The sequence below is a fragment of the Coregonus clupeaformis genome, unplaced genomic scaffold (assembly GCF_020615455.1).
Source record: "Coregonus clupeaformis isolate EN_2021a unplaced genomic scaffold, ASM2061545v1 scaf0058, whole genome shotgun sequence".
Lineage (NCBI taxonomy): Eukaryota > Metazoa > Chordata > Actinopteri > Salmoniformes > Salmonidae > Coregonus > Coregonus clupeaformis.
In genome coordinates this window covers 538966-561288 of record NW_025533513.1, presented here as the reverse complement: position 1 = coordinate 561288, position 22323 = coordinate 538966, and the positions used below count along the sequence as shown (strand labels likewise).

The following is a 22323-nucleotide window of genomic DNA, read 5'->3' as shown; positions in this document are numbered from 1 at the left end:
GGTTCCCTGCATCTCAGCATAATCGAATCCGCCCAGTGACTCACAAGGCTCCGGTCTGTCGTCATTGTGCTTGTAAACAAATACCACGTGACTGGGGACTAACGGTACGCTTCAACCCTGTTCCTGGAGAACTACTGTCCTATAGGTTTTCACTCCAACCCTAATCTAGCGCATCTAATAATTAACTGGTTGATAAACTGAATCAGGTTAGTAACAACTGAGGATGGAGTGAAAACCTACAGGAGGGTAGCTAACGTATTGCACAAGTTGACTGCAGGTATTTACTTAAAAAGTAGCAACAAATATATAACATCAAATCAAATTGTATTGGTCGCATAGACATATTTAGCAGATGTTATTGCGGGTGTGGTGAACTGCTTATTATTAAAATATACACTACCGTTCAAAAGTTTGGGGTCACTTAGAAATCTCCTTGTTTTCAAATTGATCAGAAATACAGTGTAGACATTGTTAATGCTGTAAATGGCTATTGTAGCTGGAAACGGCTGATTTCTTATGAAATATCTACATAGGCGTACAGAGGCCCATTATCAGCAACCATCAGTCATGTGTTCCAATGGCACATTGTGTTTGCTAATCCAAGTTTATCATTTTAAAAGGCTAATTGATAATTAGAAAAACCTTTTGCAATTATGTTAGCACAGCTGCAAACTGTTGTGCTGATTAAAGAAGCAATACAACTGGCCTTCTTGAGACTAGTTGAGTATCTGGAGCATCAGCAATTGTAGGTTCGATTACAGAATCAAAATGGCCAGAAACAAATCACTTTCTTCTGAATCTCGTCAGTCTATTCTTGTTCTGAGAAATGAAAGCTATTCCATGCGAGAAATTGCCAAGAAGCTAAAGATCTCGTACAACGCTGTGTCCTACTCCCTTCACAGAACAGCGCAAACTGGCTCTAACCAGAATAGAAAGAGGAGTGGGAGGCCCCGGTGCAAAACTGAGCAAGAGGACAAATACATTAGAGTGTCTAGTTTGAGAAACAGACGCCTCACAGGTCCTCAACTGGCAGCTTCATTAAATAGTACCCGCAAAACACCAGTCTCAACGTCAGTGAAGAGGCGACTCCGGGATGCTGACCTTCTAGGCAGAGTTACAAAGAAAAAGCCATATCTCAGACTGGCCAATAAAAAAAAAAAGATTAAGATGGGCAAAAGAACACAGACACTGGACAGAGGACGATTGTAAAAAAGTGTTATGGACAGACAAATCGAAGTTTGAGGTGTTCGGATCACAAAGAAGAACATTTGTGAGACGCAGCCAAATCAAAAGATGCTGGAGGAGTGCTTGATGCCATCTGTCAAGCATGTTGGAGGCAATGTGATGGTCTGGGGGTGCTTTGGTGGTGGTAAAGTGGGAGATTTGTACAGGGTAAAAGGGATCTTGAAGAAGGAAGGCTATCACTCCATACCCTGTGGACGGCACTTGATTGGAGCCAATTTCCTCCTACAACAGGACAATGACCCAAAGCATAGCTCCAAACTATGCAATAACTATTTAGGGAAGAAGCAGTCAGCTGGTATTCTGTCTATAATGGAGTCGCCAGCACAGTCACCGGATCTCAACCATATTGAGCTGTTGTGGAAGCAGCTTGACCGTATGGTACGTAAGAAGTGCTCATCAAGCCAATCCAACTTGTGGGAGGTGCTTCAGGAAGCATGGGGTGAAATCTCTTCAGATTACCTCAACAAATTGACAACTAGAATGCCAAAGGTCGGCAAGGCTGTAATTGCTGCAAATTGAGGATTCTTTGACAAAAGCAAAGTTTGAAGGACACAATTATTATTTCTATTAAAAATCATTATTTCTAACCTTGTCAATGACTACATTTCCTATGCATTTTGCTATATTTCCTATTCAAACTCATTTCATGTATGTTTTCATGGAAAACAAGGACATTTCTAAGTGACCCCAAACATTTGAACGGTAGTGTGTATTCAAATGTATTAAAAAAATTATAAGAAATAGTTTCAATAGTATTGACGGTATTGAAAAACAATCCCGTGGCTATAACCCCTCGAACTCAACTCTGGCCATCGAAGCCAGTTCCACTGCGTTTTTTAATTGTTCCCCTCTAATCAGGGACTGATGTAGACCTCGGACACCAGGCGAGTGCAATGAATTATCAGCTAGAACAGAAAACCAGTAGGCTCCGGACCTCGTATGGTAAGTGTTGAATAACCCTGGTATATACGGTATACCGTCCAAAGCTATCTGAGAGGAAGAAAGTGTTTGTATGAGAAGATAGGTAGAGAGACAGAGAGCGAGATGGACAGAGCGAGAAAGAGAAAGAGAAAGAGAGAGAGAGAGACAGAGAAAGAGAGAGAGAGAGAGAGAGAGAGAGAGACAGAGAGAGAGAGAGAGAGAGAGAGAGAGAGAGGGGGGCGATCAGAGGGATAAATATAGACAGATGGTATTTTCCTGTAGAGTAAATAAGCCTGTCAGCACTGATGATTGATGTGAGGGTGTGTGTGTGTGTGTGTGTTACAAAGACAGTCTGTGTGTTAGTAGACAGACCAGTATTGTCACGGTTCAGACAGACGACAAGAGGACCACAATTGCGTCACACCAGAAAGTTTATTTAAACTTAAGGGGAAAGGGATGTAGGGAGTGAGTGAAGGCTCCAGGGGTTATCCCGTCCGATGTGCTGGGTCTGTGCCTCCCCCCAGTGGCAGCGATGCGTCCGATGACGCCGGTGGTTGGTGGTCCAGAAGTCCTGGGGGGGGGAGGAAACACAGACACAACGGGGCGGAATGAAACCAGGCAGCAGTACAGTTCAAGGGAAATCCAAAATACGTAGTAGCAAGGCAGAAGGCTGGTCAGAGTTACCGGGATTGAAGAGTAGTCAGGAGTCGTAATGGCAGAAGCAGGTCTGGATCTCCTGAGGCAGAAGAGTATCCAAAAAACAGGCAGGTCCGGGGTCACAAAACCAGGGTGAGCCAGAAGCGCGAGCAAACAGGTTCCGGGTGTGAGCTTTGCAGACGATCTGACACCGGAGAGCTGAAAGACAGGGCCTTAAATACTGGGAGAGGTTAGTGGGTAATGCAGCGCAGCTGGCAGAGTAATTAGAGCCGAGCAGAGCAGGGACAGGTGGAGCTAGTTAGGCTGAGTAGAGAGAGGGAGGTGAGCAGAGTGGAAGATAGTGGAAACAAATTAAGGTGGTAACCCGGTGGAGTGAGAGGGCTCATGACAGAACCCCCCAAGGGACGGCCCCAGAAGTCCCAAGAGCAACACCACGCCGGGCGGGAGGAGGGGAGCCGGAGGAGGGCTAGAACTCCTCCGAACGGTCCGAGTGAACGTCCTCATCCTCGGAGGAAGCCGGAGGGCCGTGGTCGGGAGATGGGACAGGTCCCGAGACAGGATCAGGCACAGGACAGGAAGCCGAGCGGGCCGGACGGTTAGGGACCCCTCTGGGGCGGCCCCCTACGGATTGCAGGTTGATCAGGATGCCGTTGGTGGAAAGCGGTGATGAGAGTCCTATCCACAATCCGACTAGCTGGCACCCAGGTCCTTTCCTCAGGTCCATAGCCCTCCCAGTCAATGAGGTACTGGAGACCCCTACCCCTCCGTCTGGACCGAAGCAGGCGGCGGACGGTGTAAACCAGACCACCATCGACGAGCCGTGGAGGAGGAGGACAAGGCGCAGCAGGGACCAGCGGACTCCTGGGCACAGGCAGGGGCTGCAGCAATCCGGCTGGGGGGCTGGCAGGACGACTTGTGTTGGTTGCAGATGGGGCAGGCTTGGACGAATTCCCGTACATCCTTCCTCAGAGAGGGCCACCAGAACCTCTGGGCGAGCAGGTTGTAAGTGCGGGTGGAGCCAGGGTGACAAGCTAGGCGGGAGTCATGTCCCCACTGAACGACCTGGGACCTCAGGTCTTCGGGGACAAAAAGGCGGTCAGCTGGGCAAGTGCTGGGACCTGGCTGGTTACGGAGAGCCTCCAGCACCTGTTCCTCAACAGCCCAGGTCAGAGCTGCAACGATGCAGGGACTTGGCAGAATCGACACAGGGTCCTTGGAGGGGTCAGGAGCGGAGTTAGTAGGTACTGGCCGAGGGGGTAGTGCGGCGGCAAGCAGGCAGGTTCGGTGGCAGTCCTCTCCCCACTCCCTGATCACCCCGGTCACCCAGTCGAGCTGAGGGTTGTGCCGGGCGGAGCCATGGGTAACCCAGGATGAGGGGTTGGCCTGGAGAGGGGAGCAGGTGAAACTGGATAGTTTCTTGATGGTTTCCGGACAGACCCATCGAGACCGGGGCCGTGACATGAGTGACCGATCCGAGTAAGTGTCCGTCCAGTGCCCGGGCAGGAATAGGAGGTGTCAAACGGAGGTTCTCCAGTCCCAGTTGGCGTGCCAGCTTGATGTCCATTATGTTGGCTTCGGCGCCAGAATCCACCAGAGCAGCCAGGGTGTGAGTTGAGTCAGGGAGGCGGAGGTGAACTTGCAGCAGGGGTTTGCGGTCGGAGGACTGGATGGTCATTGAACTCAACCGGACTCCCCCTATGCCCGGTGAGCTTCGGCCCTTTAAAGGGCAGGTTACCACACGATGTCCATCACCTCCACAATAGAGGCAGAGGTTTGAGGTGAAGCGTCGCTGGCGCTCTGCAGGAGTGAGAGAGGCTCGCCCAATCTCCATAGGCTCAGACTGATCAAGCTGAACTGGGTGAGTGGCAGTAGATGACAGGAGCCCAGTCGGATCTCTCCGAATGCCGGTAGTAGGTGGACCTTGGCGCCCCCTCTCACGACGACGGGTCTGTATCCCTCTGTCGATCCTGACAGTCAGTGCGATGGCTTCATCAAGAGTGGAAGGCAGTTCATGGGAGACCAACTCGTCCTTGATATAGTCAGCCAAACTATGGAAGAACGCGTCCACCAACGATGGTGTGTTCCAAGAACTTCGTCTAGCCAGGGTTCGGAAGTCGATGGAATGGTCTGCGACTGTACGTCTGCCTTGTCGAATACTGAACAGTTCACGAGACGCCTCTGCGGTTGGTGAATCCAGGTCAAACACCTTCAGCATCTCCTCGGCAAACCGGTCGAAGGTTGCACATGCGGGGGTTTGACGTTCGAACTCTGCTGTTCCCCAGAGTCGAGCTCGGCCCGTCAGGTGAGTGATGGCATACCCAACTTTAGCCCCCTCCGTGGCGAAGGTCCTTGGCTGCAAGGAGAACTGAAGTCGGCAGCTAGTCAGGAATGGCCGGACCTGGGTTGAATCGCCGTTGAACCGCTCGGGGTTTCCAATCTTGGGTTCCGGAGCAGCGGCTGCAATGACCGGGGCAGGTAACTCGGGGGCAGGGCTGGTGGGCAGACTGGCTGGGGGTCAGGTTGGTGAGGAGTTGAATGATCATGGTGAGTTGTTGTTGCTGCTGCTGGGACTGCTGCTGGTGCTGCTGGAACTGCTGATGCTGTTGGTGGCCGACCTGAAGCAGAGAGGTGATGTCGCCGCTCATGCGGCCTAGCTCTCTCTCAGTGTGTTCCAGGCGTAGCATGGCGGTGGGTTGCTCAGGTTCTTCGGTTTCCATGTCGGGGGAAGTGTGCGCTGAGTCCATGATGGTCAGATCGTACTGTCACGGTTCAGACAGACGACAAGAGGACCACAATTGCGTCACACCAGAAAGTTTATTTAAACTTAAGGGGAAAGGGATGTAGGGAGTGAGTGAAGGCTCCAGGGGTTATCCCGTCCGATGTGCTGGGTCTGTGCCTCCCCCCAGTGGCAGCGATGCGTCCGATGACGCCGGTGGTTGGTGGTCCAGAAGTCCTGGGGGAGGAAACACAGACACAACGGGGCGGAATGAAACCAGGCAGCAGTACAGTTCAAGGGAAATCCAAAATACGTAGTAGCAAGGCAGAAGGCTGGTCAGAGTTACCGGGATTGAAGAGTAGTCAGGAGTCGTAATGGCAGAAGCAGGTCTGGATCTCCTGAGGCAGAAGAGTATCCAAAAAACAGGCAGGTCCGGGGTCACAAAACCAGGGTGAGCCAGAAGCGCGAGCAAACAGGTTCCGGGTGTGAGCTTTGCAGACGATCTGACACCGGAGAGCTGAAAGACAGGGCCTTAAATACTGGGAGAGGTTAGTGGGTAATGCAGTGCAGCTGGCAGAGTAATTAGAGCCGAGCAGAGCAGGGACAGGTGGAGCTAGTTAGGCTGAGTAGAGAGAGGGAGGTGAGCAGAGTGGAAGATAGTGGAAACAAATTAAGGTGGTAACCCGGTGGAGTGAGAGGGCTCATGACAAGTATGTGTTCATAGGCCAGGCCAGACCAGCTGTACAGCAAGTTTTTTAATGCAGGCATGCAGTACAGCAGGGTTCCCCAACTGGCGGCCAGCGGGCCGAATTTGGCCTACGGGTGATTTTAGACCAGCAAATCAGTTCCAAGTGATTTTAATTTAGGAAATCTGGTCCAAAGTATTCCCACGTATAATATAATAGAGAGATATATGTGATTGTACACAAATGTAAGCAAGTTTTCAAATGATTATGTTTTAGTCAAATATTATATCTGTTTGAGCTTCTTGCCGTCAATTTGCAGTCTACAAATTATTTATAATTATGTTCCGGCCCCCCGACCATCCACACAAGAAAAAAATGGCCCGCGGCTAAATCTAGTTGATGATCCCTGCAGTACAGTGTGTAATGGTGGGATATTATCCTGGGGCTATATAGGGTGTGTGTTTGTGTTTGGGTTCATGTGTGTGTGTACAGCTGTACAGCTCATATGCTCTCAATGTCATACCCCATTAACCAATTACAGCTAAGCTCCCAATACCGTGTCGCAGAATGCACCAATTACAGGTCTGCCTCTCAATGTTACATCTCATACAGGAGTGTCCTTCAGTGTTGAATGTGCAACAAAACAACATGCTACTCTGAAACAGCTATGGTATTTACACACACACACACACGGAATAGACTTGAGAACCTCCAACCGGACAGGAGGAGAGGGGGAGCCCAGACACTTCACAACCAGGGAAAGAGCATCCAAACTGGGCTTCCAGAGAGCGAAACCCCCCCTCTCTGGAACTATCCTAACACAGCTTGACACGGCACAGCAAAAAAAAGCTATCACCACAATAAGACTAAAAATGACAGGGTACCAGACGTGACACCACTTCTCATAATCTTCACTGGGAGAAACATTATGAGCCAACACGTAGCAGGGGACGCTAAATAACACGACACATCATACAATGTCACAGCCGCACGGCGCAACTGGGCATGTGACAAAATAGAAGCACTCTCACACTAACACACACAAACTATATTTTCTCTGTCTTTATCGGTGTGTCCACACTTGAACTTTAACCTATGAAACTTCTGAGCCTCAGATCTGAAAGAGTGTTTACGAACATGCAATCGTGTTCAATTCTAACAGCCCATTATTTGGAGGGGTGATTCTAGTCATTTGGTGTTCAGCTGTCTGTGGATCAATAGGCACAGAACTTTCACAACATTCAGCTCGATGCCACTATCAGAGCAATCTAAAACCATTTCAGAGATGTGCTATCTTGCCCTAGTAATTCAGCACCGTAGCTATCGAAAACAATTTCATTTGATGGCTATTATCTTGGCCTTTTTGATATCACAGATCAGTGGTTCTCAGACTGATTTGGAAGTTTTCTTGTGAGTCACCTAGTAAACAAAAACAATGTTTCAAGCCAGGATCTGCCCCTGAAGGAATAAGCATTGAGCTAAAAGTTTGTGGGCTTTATCCCAACAATGTTGATTTTTTTTAAATCATTGAACAATTGCTGGAGACCACAGGGTGTGTATGGTTTTGTTCCAGCCTTGCACTAACTAACAACAACTGCTTCAACTAATCAACTTATAATCAAACAGCTGACTGTCATAAATCCTTCAACCCCAATCCAAGTATACCTTAGGTACTTCAAGGTTTTGAGTTGATATTTTTTGCTCAGTGGAAGCATAGTTATTAGCATAGTAATATTGTATAGGCTGTGTTCAAACCTAGTCTGCCTGTTGATATGAAAATCATATTCTACCATCTGTCTCCTACCGTATTGGTCTAATGATAATTTGACTGTGTTCAGCCTTGCCATACTGACATCATGATAATAATATCCATCTTGGTAGTATTCCACAACCCCAGCCTCTGACTCTAGAGAGAGATGGTGTTGACTCTGTATGCATAACCACAGGTGGTTGGTCAATTACATGTGAACATTCATGAGCAGTTCACCACTCCTCATTAATGGTTCAAACAAAATGGCTGCCAACAAGTCGCGGGGAAAATCTCAGAGCACAGGAGGGAGGGAGGAGTGAAAGTGTGTGTGTGTATGCCTCACAATTCCTCCCACACCCCACACCCCACCCCTCCTTGCCCCCCTTGCCCATACTCAATGGGGCATGACTGTTCTAATGGCAGAGCCTGGAGAGTTAGTTGTGCTTCTTATTTCGTGTTGTTGTTGGTTCGTCAGAGCACAATTAAATGTCACCTCCAGTTCTTCATCACGGGGGGAAATGGACTGGAACAGAACGACATCTTGGCTTTAGCCTCAGGGAAGGAATGGAGGGAGGAGAAGAGAGGAGTAGAAGAAAGGAGCAGAAGCATTGGATCGGAGGGAGGGAGGGGTAGATGCTGTGGGAGGGTCAATTAAAAGTGAAAGTTTGAAGTATTTTTTGGTGTGTGTGTGAATGTGTGTGGCTGCAGTAGCCTATGTGTTTACCGTGGGAGTCGATAGGCGGAGAGGGACAGACATTTTTTGCGCTAACCACTTAGCGGTGATAGCTAGCCATCTGTCTCCTGCCCTGTACGTGATTGCAGGCCTCAAAGCCTCATTGCCACTATTTTAAGACACCTTGCTCTCAAAAGACCCATAATATCCCTGTCTGCAGGCTCCTCTATTCACTGTTAGATTATACAGTATATACTATTCTATCTGTTTGCAAATGTAACCACATGGGGAGAGATTGCTACTGTGCTGTGTCTTTCCCCCATTGACATTTCATGTTTTGCTGAATAGGTTTAATTATACAGTATATGTAGCCTATGTGCTTCTGCAGCACACACAGAGACAGTGGCTGTAAATTATCAGTTTAAGGTGATCTTACATTGTGAGGGAGAGAGAGTGAGAGAAAGAGAGAGAGGGGGAGAAAGAGAGTTAGAGAGAGATTGAAGAGTACATTTAAGTATATACACTGATAGGGAAAACTGCAAAGCTAAGACATAATGCATACTGTGAGACAGAAGGGTTATTTTTGGTGGATGCTACTGACTTAGTCATCATCTCTGAGGACAAATTAGTAGTCCCTATGTCATCCCTAAGTCCCTATGCCTCAGCCAGGTAGGTCTGCAGTAACAGACAGTAAGGAGGTAGATTTGGGATGTAAAAAGCCGTCTCTGTTCATTGAGACCACAGAGGTTTAGAGTCTCCTTAGAGCTGCTGCTGCTGCTGCCTGCTGCTTCTGTCAGCTATCTCTACAGCATAGGACAGGTTGTTTCCTTTAAAGCTGCTGCTGCCTGCTGCTTCTGTCAGCTAACTCTACAGCACAGGACAGGTTGTTTCCTTTAAAGCTGCTGCTGCCTGCTGCTTCTGTCAGCTAACTCTACAGCACAGGACAGGTTGTTTCCTTTAAAGCTGCTGCTGCCTGCTGCTTCTGTCAGCTAACTCTACAGCACAGGACAGGTTGTTTCCTTTAAAGCTGCTGCTGCCTGCTGCTTCTGTCAGCTAACTCTACAGCACAGGACAGGTTGTTTCCTTTAAAGCTGCTGCTGCCTGCTGCTTCTGTCAGCTAACTCTACAGCACAGGACAGGTTGTTTCCTTTAAAGCTGCTGCTGCCTGTTGCGCTGTCAGCTAACTCTACAGCACAGGACAGGTTGTTTCCTTTAAAGCTGCTGCTGCCTGCTGCTTCTGTCAGCTAACTCTACAGCACAGGACAGGTTGTTTCCTTTAAAGCTGCTGCTGCCTGCTGCTTCTGTCAGCTAACTCTACAGCACAGGACAGGTTGTTTCCTTTAAAGCTGCTGCTGCCTGTTGCACTGTCAGCTAACTCTACAGCACAGGACAGGTTGTTTCCTTTAAAGCTGCTGCTGCCTGCTGCTTCTGTCAGCCAACTCTACAGCACAGGACAGGTTTGTTTCCTTTAAAGCTGCTGCTGCCTGTTGCGCTGTCAGCTAACTCTACAGCACAGGACAGGTTTGTTTCCTTTAAAGCTGCTGCTGCCTGCTGCTTCTGTCAGCTAACTCTACAGCACAGGACAGGTTGTTTCCTTTAAAGCTGCTGCTGCCTGCTGCTTCTGTCAGCCAACTCTACAGCACAGGACAGGTTTGTTTCCTTTAAAGCTGCTGCTGCCTGTTGCGCTGTCAGCTAACTCTACAGCACAGGACAGGTTTGTTTCCTTTAAAGCTGCTGCTGCCTGTTGCGCTGTCAGCTAACTCTACAGCACAGGACAGGTTTGTTTCCTTTAAAGCTACTGCTGCCTGTTGCGCTGTCAGCTAACTCTACCGCACAGGACAGGTTTGTTTCCTTTAAAGCTACTGCTGCCTGTTGCGCTTTCAGCTAACTCTACAGCACAGGACAGGTTTGTTTCCTTTAAAGCTGCTGCTGCCTGTTGCGCTGTCAGCTAACTCTACAGCACAGGACAGGTTTGTTTCCTTTAAAGCTGCTGCTGCCTGTTGCGCTGTCAGCTAACTCTACAGCATAGGACAGGTGGGTTTCCTTTAAAGCTGCTGCTGCCTGTTGCGCTGTCAGCTAACTCTACAGCATAGGACAGGTGGGTTTCCTTTAAAGCTTCTGCTGCCTGTTGCGCTGTCAGCTAACTCTACAGCACAGGACAGGTTGTTTCCTTTAAAGCTGCTGCTGCCTGCTGCTTCTGTCAGCTAACTCTACAGCACAGGACAGGTTGTTTCCTTTAAAGCTGCTGCTGCCTGCTGCTTCTGTCAGCTAACTCTACAGCACAGGACAGGTTGTTTCCTTTAAAGCTGCTGCTGCCAGTTGCGCTGTCAGCTAACTCTACAGCACAGGACAGGTTGTTTCCTTTAAAGCTGCTGGTGCCTGCTGCTTCTGTCAGCTAACTCTACAGCACAGGACAGGTTGTTTCCTTTAAAGCTGCTGCTGCCTGCTGCTTCTGTCAGCTAACTCTACAGCACAGGACAGGTTGTTTCCTTTAAAGCTGCTGCTGCCTGCTGCTTCTGTCAGCTAACTCTACAGCACAGGACAGGTTGTTTCCTTTAAAGCTGCTGCTGCCTGCTGCTTCTGTCAGCCAACTCTACAGCACAGGACAGGTTGTTCCCTTTAAAGCTGCTGCTGCCTGCTGCTTCTGTCAGCTAACTCTACAGCACAGGACAGGTTGTTTCCTTTAAAGCTGCTGCTGCCAGTTGCGCTGTCAGCTAACTCTACAGCACAGGACAGGTTGTTTCCTTTAAAGCTGCTGCTGCCTGCTGCTTCTGTCAGCTAACTCTACAGCACAGGACAGGTTGTTTCCTTTAAAGCTGCTGCTGCCTGCTGCTTCTGTCAGCTAACTCTACAGCACAGGACAGGTTGTTTCCTTTAAAGCTGCTGCTGCCTGCTGCTTCTGTCAGCTAACTCTACAGCACAGGACAGGTTGTTTCCTTTAAAGCTGCTGCTGCCTGCTGCTTCTGTCAGCCAACTCTACAGCACAGGACAGGTTTGTTTCCTTTAAAGCTGCTGCTGCCTGTTGCGCTGTCAGCTAACTCTACAGCACAGGACAGGTTGTTTCCTTTAAAGCTGCTGCTGCCTGCTGCTTCTGTCAGCTAACTCTACAGCACAGGACAGGTTGTTTCCTTTAAAGCTGCTGCTGCCTGCTGCTTCTGTCAGCCAACTCTACAGCACAGGACAGGTTTGTTTCCTTTAAAGCTGCTGCTGCCTGTTGCGCTGTCAGCTAACTCTACAGCACAGGACAGGTTTGTTTCCTTTAAAGCTGCTGCTGCCTGTTGCGCTGTCAGCTAACTCTACAGCACAGGACAGGTTTGTTTCCTTTAAAGCTACTGCTGCCTGTTGCGCTGTCAGCTAACTCTACAGCACAGGACAGGTTTGTTTCCTTTAAAGCTACTGCTGCCTGTTGCGCTGTCAGCTAACTCTACTGCACAGGACAGGTTTGTTTCCTTTAAAGCTGCTGCTGCCTGTTGCGCTGTCAGCTAACTCTACAGCACAGGACAGGTTTGTTTCCTTTAAAGCTGCTGCTGCCTGTTGCGCTGTCAGCTAACTCTACAGCATAGGACAGGTGGGTTTCCTTTAAAGCTGCTGCTGCCTGTTGCGCTGTCAGCTAACTCTACAGCATAGGACAGGTGGGTTTCCTTTAAAGCTTCTGCTGCCTGTTGCGCTGTCAGCTAACTCTACAGCATAGGACAGGTTGTTTCCTTTAAAGCTGCTGCTGCCTGTTGCGCTGTCAGCTAACTCTACAGCATAGGACAGGTTTGTTTCCTTTAAAGCTGCTGCTGCCTGTTGCGCTGTCAGCTAACTCTACAGCATAGGACAGGTTTGTTTCCTTTAAAGCTGCTGCTGCCTGTTGCACTGTCAGCTAACTCTACAGCATAGGACAGGTTGGTTTCCTTTAAAGCTGCTGCTGCCTGTTGCACTGTCATCTAACTCTACAGCATAGGACAGGTTTGTTTCCTTTAAAGATGCTACTTCCTGTTGCGCTGTCAGCTAACTCTACAGCATAGGACAGGTTTGTTTCCTTTAAAGCTGCTGCTGCCTGTTGCGCTGTCAGCTAACTCTACAGCATAGGACAGGTGGGTTTCCTTCAAAACCTTACTGTGACTGGGCTAGGGTTGAATAGTAGGAACCGGGTTAACAAGATTTACTGAGATTTCCCGCCCAAACTCCACTCCCTTTTCCCGGGACAAATAACTGTGATAAACCAGTAAATTATAATAAATTATGTCTATGAACAGCATGACGTGAAATGGAACTGCTATCTGCATGATCAATCATCAATGCATCTCAGTCCGGAGCGCAGTTCACAATGCATCTCATCATGTTAACTTTTTTATCTTATGAAAGGTAGGCCTACATTTGCTGCAGCATAGCCTATGCTACATTAATATAAGGACTGAATGCACGTCTAATTTACACATCTCCATCTGGCTTTCGGGGGTCACCTTATTTTTTTATTGTTAAGATGTTTTTTTTTTACAGCCTATCACTCAAATACCATTGCTTTAAATCAGTAAAAATGTGAGTAATCTCTCGCAGTCTTTCTCTCTCTCCATCAACTCAAATTGCATACAAAATAGATAATCCTGTTCAAGATTTATAGTACCAGTCAAAAGTTTGGACACACCTACTCATTCAAGGGTTTTTCTTTATTTGTACTATTTTCTACATTGCAGAATAATAGTGAAGACATCAAAACTATGAAATAACACATATGGAATCATGTAGTAACCCAAAAAGGGTTAAATAAATCAAAATATATGTTATATTTGAGATTCTTCAAAGTAGCCACCCTTTGCCTTGATGACAGCTTTGCACACTCTTGGCATTGAAACTGCTTAGCGATGTCACTATGAGGCCATTGATGATTTTAAAACCGCTACAGAGTTCAATGGCTGTGATAGGAAAAAATAGACATATGCAAAACTGCTACTCAGTTCAATGGCTGTGATTGGAGAAAATAAACATATGCAAAACAGCTACAGAGTTCAATGGCTGTGATAGGAGAAAATAAATATATGCAAAACATCTACGGAGTTCAATGGCTGTGATAGGAGAAAATAAACATATGCAAAACAGCTACAGAGTTCAATGGCTGTGATAGGAGAAAATATATTTTATATTTGAGATTCTTCAAATTGCCACCATTTGCCTTGATGACAGCTTTGCACACTCTTGGCATTCTCACAACCAGCTTCACCTGGAATGCTTTTCCAACAGTCTTGAAGGAGTTCCCACATATGCTGAGCACTTGTTGGCTGCTTTTCCTACATTCTGCCGTCCGACTCATCCCAAACCATCTCAATTGGGTTGAGGTCGGGGGATTGTTGAGGCCAGGTCATCTGATGCAGCACTCCATCACTCTCCTTTTTGGTAAAATAGCCCTTACCAGCCTGGAGGTGTGTTGGGTCATTGTCCTGTTGAAAAACAAATGATAGTCCCACTAAGCCCAAACCAGATGGGATGGCGTACCGCTGCAGAATGATGTGGTAGCCATGCTGGTTAAGTGTGCCTTGAATTCTAAATAAATCACAGACAGTGTCACCAGCAAACCACCCCTACACCATCACACCTCCTCCTCCATGCTTGATGGTGGGAAATACACATGCGGAGATCATCCGTTCACCCACACCGCATCTCAAAAAGACACGCCGGTTGGAACCAAAAATCTCAAATTTGGACTCCAGACCAAAGGACAAATTTCCACCGGTCTAATGTCCATTGCTCGTGTTTCTTGGCCCAAGCAGGTCTCTTCTTCTTATTGGTGTCCTTTAGTAGTGGTTTCTTTGCAGCAATTCGACCATGAAGGCCTGATTCACACAGTCCCCTCTGAACAGTTGATGTTGAGATGTGTCTGTGACTTGAACTCTGTGAAGCATTTATTTGGGCTGCAATTTCTGAGGCTGGTAACTCTAATGAACTTATCCTCTGCAGCAGAGGTAACTCTGGGTCTTCCATTCCTGTGGCGGTCCTCATGAGAGCCAGTTTCATCATAGCGCTTGATGGTTTTTGAGACTGCACTTGAAGAAACTTTTAAAGTTCTTGAAATATTCCGTATTGACCTTCATGTCTTAAAGTAATGATGGACTGTCGTATCTCTTTGCTTATTTGACCCCCCCCCCCACCTTGTCACAACACAACTGATTGGCTCAAACGCATTAAGAAGGAAATTCCACAAATTAACTTTAAGAAGGCACACCTGTTAATTGAAATGCATTCCAGGTGACTACCTCATGAAGCTGGTTGAGAGAATGCCAAGAGTGTGCAAAGCTGTCATCAAGGCAAAGGGTGGCTATTTGAAGAATCTCAAATATAAAATATATTTTGATTTGTTGAACAATTTTTTGGTTACTACATGATTCCATATGTGTTATTTCATAGTTTTGATGTCTTCACTATTATTCTACAATGTAGAAAATAGTAAAAATAAAGAAAAACCATGGAATGAGTAGGTGTGTCCAAACTTTTGACTGGTACTGTATATATATGTCCTCTTTCAGGTAATAAATTCAATGCAGTATTGGTGCTTCGAGGGGCTAGTCAAAGACCACATCACCTCCTCCCTCCCCGACACACTCACCTACCGCCCGACAGATCCACAGACGACGCAATCGCCATTGCACACTGCCCTCACCCACCTGGACAAGAGGAATGCATATGTGAGGATGCTGTTCATCGACTACAGCTCGGCCTTCAATACCATAGTGCCCTCTAAGCTCACCATAAACCTCACGGCCCTGGGACTGAACTCCTCCATATGCAACTGGGTCCTGGACTTCCTGACGGGCATTCCACAGGTGGTGAAGGTTGGCAACATTACCTCCTCCACACTGATCCTCAACACGGGGGCCCCACAAGGGTGTGTCCTCAGTCCCCTCCTGTACTCCCTGTATACCCACGATTGCGCGGCCTCACACAGTTCCAACTCCATCATCAAGTTCGCTGACGACCTGACCAGGGAGGAGGTAGGCACTCTGACGGTGTGTGGTGCAAGGTAAACAACCTCTCCCTTAACGTCAGCAAAACAAAGGAGACTGGCCAATTGCAAAAACTAACAGACTGGCCAATAGCCTTCTACCCCCAGACCATCAGGCTGCTGAATAGTCACTGTATAAAAATGTAAAATAGGCCAGTCTGTTAGTTTTTGCCCAAATTCGCTAGCCTACACCAGCATCACATGTTCACAACCTGCTGTATTACGGTTTGAACGAGGTGCGTAATTCCAGTCCATATAATACAGTATAATACAATACAGGAGCTTGTTTAATTTATTTACCCAAGAGAGCATATAGCTAGCTACATCTATGGGCTTTTATGTTTTTCTGTTGTGCGTAATGTGCGGTAGCCTATACTGTATATAATAGGCTATGTATTGGATAACGGCACAATCATTTGGGCTTGGGTTCATAAAATGTCTTTAATGTAGGGCTCATTAAATGTATGGCTTATCAGGCTCAGGTAGCATCCGGCTTGAATTTTCATGCCGATGAAAGCTGTAATCAATTCCAGACACATTGATATGCTTCCAGTTTTAATGGGAAACACCGGGTTACCCGGGAGAAATGTGATTTATTCTCGGGATGGAAACTTTGTAAAATATTCAGTCTGAGACCAGAGTCTCTCTCTCTCTCTCTCTCTCTCTCTCTCTCTCTCTCTCTCTCTCTCTCTCTCTCTCTCTCTCTCTCTCTCTCTCTCTCTCTCTCTCTCTCTCTCTCTCTCTCTCTCTCTCTCTCTCTCTCTCTCTCTCTCTCTCTCTCTCTCTCTCTCTCTCTCTCTCTCTCTCTCTCTCTCTCTCTCTCTCTCTCTCTCTCTCTCTCTCTCTCTCTCTCTCTCTCTCTCTCTCTGTGGCTCACAGTCATGTCTCATTACAGATCTGAGTGACTGGGCTAAATGCAGGAATCCGTGATTCCCCTCAGCCCTCCTCTGATTTGTTTAGTTATCACTTATCCTGAGCCGACCCCCGGAGAAATCTCAGCTCTGAAGTCTGTGTGTATGAAAGAGAGCTGAACACCCTGCAGACCCCTAGAAGTCAATCACACAGCAAAATCCAACCAAAAACAAACAGTCTAACTCTCACCAGGAGTGATTCAACCACAGTTACCATGACAACCCACAGCTGACTCACCACCCCTTTAGTGGGAGTGTGGTAGAGGCACAGTTGCCAGGACAACCCGCGGTGTAGCCTATGATGGTATTGGTAGGGAGTAAAATGAGAACCCTGGGCACTGTGCTGCGACGGCAACAAGTATGTGGACTTGGTATGTGGACCTGCTGCTGAGTGGTGACTGCGTTACAGTTTGGGCTATCTTGATCTCCAGATATCCTACAGTATGAAACATCACTCTGAATCCAGATCTCTTTTATTCACATCCAATAGCTGTGAGGGTGCAGACAGCGGTAACGGGGGTGACTGTGGCTATGGTAGTGACCCTCACTGTCCTGGGTACTGTTGTTACTTCATCTACGACTGTGACGGTGTGGACAATGGTAACGGAGTTGACTGTAGTTACGGAGGTGACCATTGTTGTTCCTGTTATTATTTCATAATATATATTCCAAATCTACAGTAGTCACGGCACTGACAACGGTGACGGAGGTGGGTGACGGACTCATACGAGTGGGTATGAGTCCGTCACGGACTCATACTCATACGAGTAATCATATGAGTGGGTGTGTCCTTACCGTTGAGGGGGCAGCCGTTGAAGCGGGCGATGTCCAGCGAGCAGGGTTTGTGGGTGACGGCGGTGGTGACGGACTCATACGGATTGTCCTCATCCTCCGGTAGGAACACGTCAAGGGAGGGTGATGGGACGATCTCCGCCGAGCGCTTAAAATCCTGATAGGGGAGAGAGAGCGCGAGAGAGAGAGCGCGAGAGAGAGAGAGCGCGAGAGAGAGAAAGAGAGAGAGAGAGAGAGATACATGGTGAGAATGTTGTGGGTAGTTTCACGTGTGGAAGCGACAGAAAATGTGTGTGTATGTACATTGACAAGCACTTCCAATGTCCAATGTATAACCTTGAATGTTGGATCAACAATGTTTGTTTACTGCCCTTGGTACCATCAGATCACACAAACAACCCACCATCATAAATCACCTCAAGGACATGGTTCAATTCAAACACTGCTCAGGCCTGCTCCCCCTACTGAATCTAAGGAGTTGCTTGTATTGCACTTGATTTAATAAGCATTGGCACCACCAGATAGATAGAGAGGAAATACAAAAAAAAAGCTAAACTGTGACAGTATTAGTATTTTTTCTTCTTCTATTTTTCTTTATAACCCTGTGTAATCAGATGTTGATATAGTAGTAAGACTGGCGACCACATTTCCCAGGGTCCCCCTCTACTACTAAGAGGAGATATCCATCACCCTCGCTGAGGCCTCTGGCCCCTGTCACATGACATAGGGCAAAACCAGACAGCATGACGGCCTCAAGTGTAGTTTCTGAGAAAAATAGCCTGTTGCTCCCTTCAAGTTAAATTAGAAGAAACCATGAGATCATCCTTCCACGACTCCATTGCAACTGAGCCAAAATGGCCGGTGTCCTGTGTGCAACCCGTTTCATATTGTTTCATTCCTGTGACAGTGTGGAAAGGTTGAGACCCAGCGGGTTTACAGAAAAGCCCTTGGAACTAATTGCCCCTGTCTATATGGCATATGTGTACCCATGCCAAATGAAAACACAACAGTGAGCAATGGAGGGCGCAGGAAAGACAGACATTTCTCACCAGAGACGCATGGGCAATTGATGCCTGTGTTTTCCCATAATGCACCACTCCATGCTGAGATGTCACCCGGGTCACCCCGCCGTATTTGGTTGCCGTGGCGATGGGGGTGTGGCGTTGCCCATCCCTCACCCCTGGTGTGTTCATTTCCCCTGAACTCTATCGACTCCCCCTTCCTCTCCTCCTCGTTGTCTCACTCTGACAGCCATTACTCTTCCTGTCAGCTGCTTCTACTACATTATCCAGACACCACTGGGCCATCAATCACGCACTGAGCGCGTGCAGAGAGGATTAATCATCCTCTCTGATAGAACGATCACTCCCTAGACAATCTGTCTCGTGTACACACACACACAGACACACACACGTTCAATACTCAATGTGTCCTATTACACTAGCCAATATAAAACTTCAGTGTATGTACTCCCTTTCTCACACACACACACACACACACACACATATACACAAAAGACCAGCAGGTCTATTCAATTTGAGTCACATTACTCTAGCCCATGTAAAGCACCAGCCGGTGATGTCAAACAGCAATAGTATGGGTTAACTTTTCACGTCAATATGCTTACAGTCAACAGAAGTAATTACACTCCATAAAGCAATTACACTCCATAAAGCAATTACACTCCATAAAAAAATATAGACAAAAAGTGTGGCCCCTTCAAATTGAGTCCCCTTATCTGTTATAGCCTACACCCTTTAAACTGGGATTCCATGATACATGAAGAACCCAAGAAAGAGTCTGTGTCCCAAATGGCATCCTATTCCCTATATAGTGCAATACTTTTGACCAGAGCCCTACTGCATGTGCCCTGGTCAAAAGTGGTGCACTATAAAGGAAATAGGGTGCCAATTGGGACGCAACCTTTCTCTGGAGCTGTCATCGGTTCCCCTTCTGGGGCTTATTAGACAACTTGGGCTCTTTGTGCAACCCATCTCTGGATGCAGCAGTCCGGAGGGAGAAGACAGGAATGCATCTGTCTTTATCCTCCACATAAAACCAACCTCTGTCTGTTCTTATTTCACGTTCTCTCTCTCTGTCTGTTCTTATTTCACGTTCTCTTCCACTCTTTCTGTTCTTATTTCACGTTCTCTCTCTCTGTCTGTTCTTATTTCACGTTCTCTCTCTCTGTTCTTATTTCACGTTCTCTCTCGCTGTCTGCTCTTATTTCACGTTCTCTCTCTCTGTCTGTTCTTATTTCACATTTTCTCTGTCTGTTCTTATTTCACGTTCTCTCTGTCTGTTCTTATTTCACGTTCTCTCTCTCTGTCTGTCCTTATTTCACGTTCTCTCTCTGTCTGTTCTTATTTCACGTTCTCTGTCTGTTCTTATTTCACGTTCTCTCTCTCTGTCTGTTCTTATTTCACGTTCTCTCTCTGTCTGTTCTTATTTCAAGTTCTCTCTCTCTGTCTGTTCTTATTTCACGTTCTCTCTCTCTGTCTGTTCTTATTTCACGTTCTCTCTCTGTCTGTTCTTATTTCACGTTCTCTGTCTGTTCTTATTTCAAGTTATCTCTCTCTGTCTGTTGTTATTTCACGTTCTCTCTCTCTGTCTGTTCTTATTTCACATTCTCTCGCTCTGTCTGTTCTTATTTCACGTTCTCTCTCTCTCTGTTCTTATTTCACGTTTTCTATGTGTTCTTATTTCACGTTCTCCCTGTCTGTTCTTATTTCACGTTCTCTCTCTCTGTCTGTTCTTATTTCACGTTCTCTCTCTCTGTTCTTATTTCACGTTCTCTCTGTCTGTTATTATTTCACGTTCTCTCTCTCTGTCTGTTCTTATTTCACATTTTCTCTGTGTTCTTATTTCACGTTCTCTCGCTCTGTCTGTTCTTATTTCACGTTTTCTATGTGTTCTTATTTCACGTTCTCTCTCTCTGTCTGTTCTTATTTCACATTCTCTCTGTCTGTTCTTATTTCGAGTTCTCTCTCTGTTCTTATTTCACTTTTTTTCTGTGTTCTTATTTCACGTTCTCTCTCGCTGTTCTTATTTCACGTTCTCTCTCTCTGTTCTTATTTCACGTTCTCTCTCTGTATGTTCTTATTTCATGTTCTCTCTCTCTGTCTGTTTTTATTTCACATTCTCTCTGTCTGTTCTTATTTCACAATCTCTCTCTCTCTGTCTGTTCTTATTTCACGTTCTCTCTCTCTGTCTGTTCTTATTTCACGATCTCTCTCTCTCTGTTCTTATTTCACGTTCTCTCTACAAACCCATACCCCTCTCTCTTTTTCTCTTCATCCCTGAAGTTTACTTGTCTGCCTGTGTAAAGAACACACCAGCACCCCAGCCTCTCCCTCTCTCTCCTTCTCACTCTCTCTCTCGCTTCCACCCAGCTGTCTTAGGTAGAGAGGCAGTGGAGGAACTCCAAACCTACTACGGAGAGAATAAAACAGACGAGTGCAACGCAGCGATGAACTGAGAGAACCAGAGAAAGAGAGAGAGAAAGAGAGCGAGAGAGAAAGAAAGAAAGAGAGAGAGAGAAAAAAAGAGAGAAAGAGAGAAAGAAAGAGAGAGAGAAAGAAAGAAAGAAACAGATGAAAGCCTAGTGGATACACTCCAACTTCCTTCAGAGTAACTACAATAGAATTTTACTGAATCCGAGGAAAGGAGGCTGGAAAATGAGGACGAGAAAACGATTGGTTCAGAGGAAGGGAAGGAAGTATGCTACAGTTGGTTTAAAGCAGAGATTTCCTCCCTCTCTCTCTCAAACACAATTCTGTTCTATTTGTTCTCCTATCAAAATAGGTAAAAGTGTTTTAACTCAAAGCGAGAGCCGTTTCCTACTACTTCAGAGACTCCTTTAGTCCCACACTCCCCAGTCCCCACCTCTCCAGACTCCCACTAAATCAGAAAGTGTGTAAATGGCCAGCGCACCAGAGACGCCACACCACCCTCTGCATACCAAGTCAACTCAGAGGTGCTAAGGCAGTTTGTGTTACCTGTTAATAGTTGATCCCACCTCCACTTCCTGGTGTAAGGGTCGAGTAGGTTCACGCAATGAGCTCCATGTCCAAACACACACAAGACCATGTCTTAAGCACACACACACACACTTCCTCGCTTTCTCTCTCTCCCTCGCTCTCTCTTTATCTGTGGAGAGATAGGACATAGAGGAACTTGTGTATCTGCCACAGGAAGGGAACAGACAAACAGAGTCCTCCTCCGGCCACTAATTAGCAGTCTCTTAGCAGTGTGTGTGTGTGTGTGTGTGTGTGTGTGTGTCAGGCCGGTAACCCAAATAGGAAATCTGTTAATACTACAGTCACGTTCCTGGAGCTACTATCCTGCAGGACATGTGACTCTGACCCGACTAACATCTCTCAGGGTGTGTTCTGTGTATGTGCTTGCAGATTTACAGGTTCTTTTCAAAAAAGTTTGTCTTGTTTTTTCATTTTTTGACCAAAACAATAAAGAGCAAAACAGAACAGAACAATATATTCACTCTCTATTCCTCCCTCTCTCATTCCACATATCCCACTCCTCCTTGTTTCTGTCCCTTAAGCACTGTGCAGACAGTCTCTCTCTCTCTCTCTCTCTCTCTCTCTCTCTCTCTCTCTCTCTCCTCTCTCTATAACCCACTCTTTCCCTCGCTCCCCTATCCCTGCCTAACAGACAGTTCAGGCATTTCAAACTGCAGCAGATATGGAGGAGGCTGTAATTCACTGGCATTTCCTCATATTAGATGAGGGGGTCGGGGGGGGGACGTCCTAGAGGAACGGGACATGAGAGGACAATAGTCCCTCTGAGACCATCCCACGGCACAACGCTCCTGACCTCACGGGGGGGGTTTGAGAAGAACTGTACATTTTAGTCATTTAGCAGACGCTCTTATCCAGAGCGACTTACAGTTAGTGAGTGCATACATTTTCATACTGGCCCCCCGTGGGAAACGAACCCACAAACCTGGCATTGCAAGCGCCATGCTCTACCAACT

At 46.9% G+C, this 22323-nt stretch overlaps 1 protein-coding gene across 4 annotated transcripts in view; it reads right to left on the bottom strand.

Moving 5' to 3' along the window:
- LOC121549486 (ankyrin repeat and sterile alpha motif domain-containing protein 1B-like) overlaps positions 1-22323 on the bottom strand; it is a 277377-nt gene that overhangs the window by 117164 nt on the left and 137890 nt on the right. For all 4 annotated transcript variants that reach the window (XM_045212863.1, XM_045212862.1, XM_045212865.1 and 1 more), the window contains exon 12: positions 17334-17487. In XM_045212863.1, the coding sequence (XP_045068798.1) occupies positions 17334-17487 (154 nt within the window). The remainder of the gene's footprint in view (positions 1-17333; positions 17488-22323) is intronic.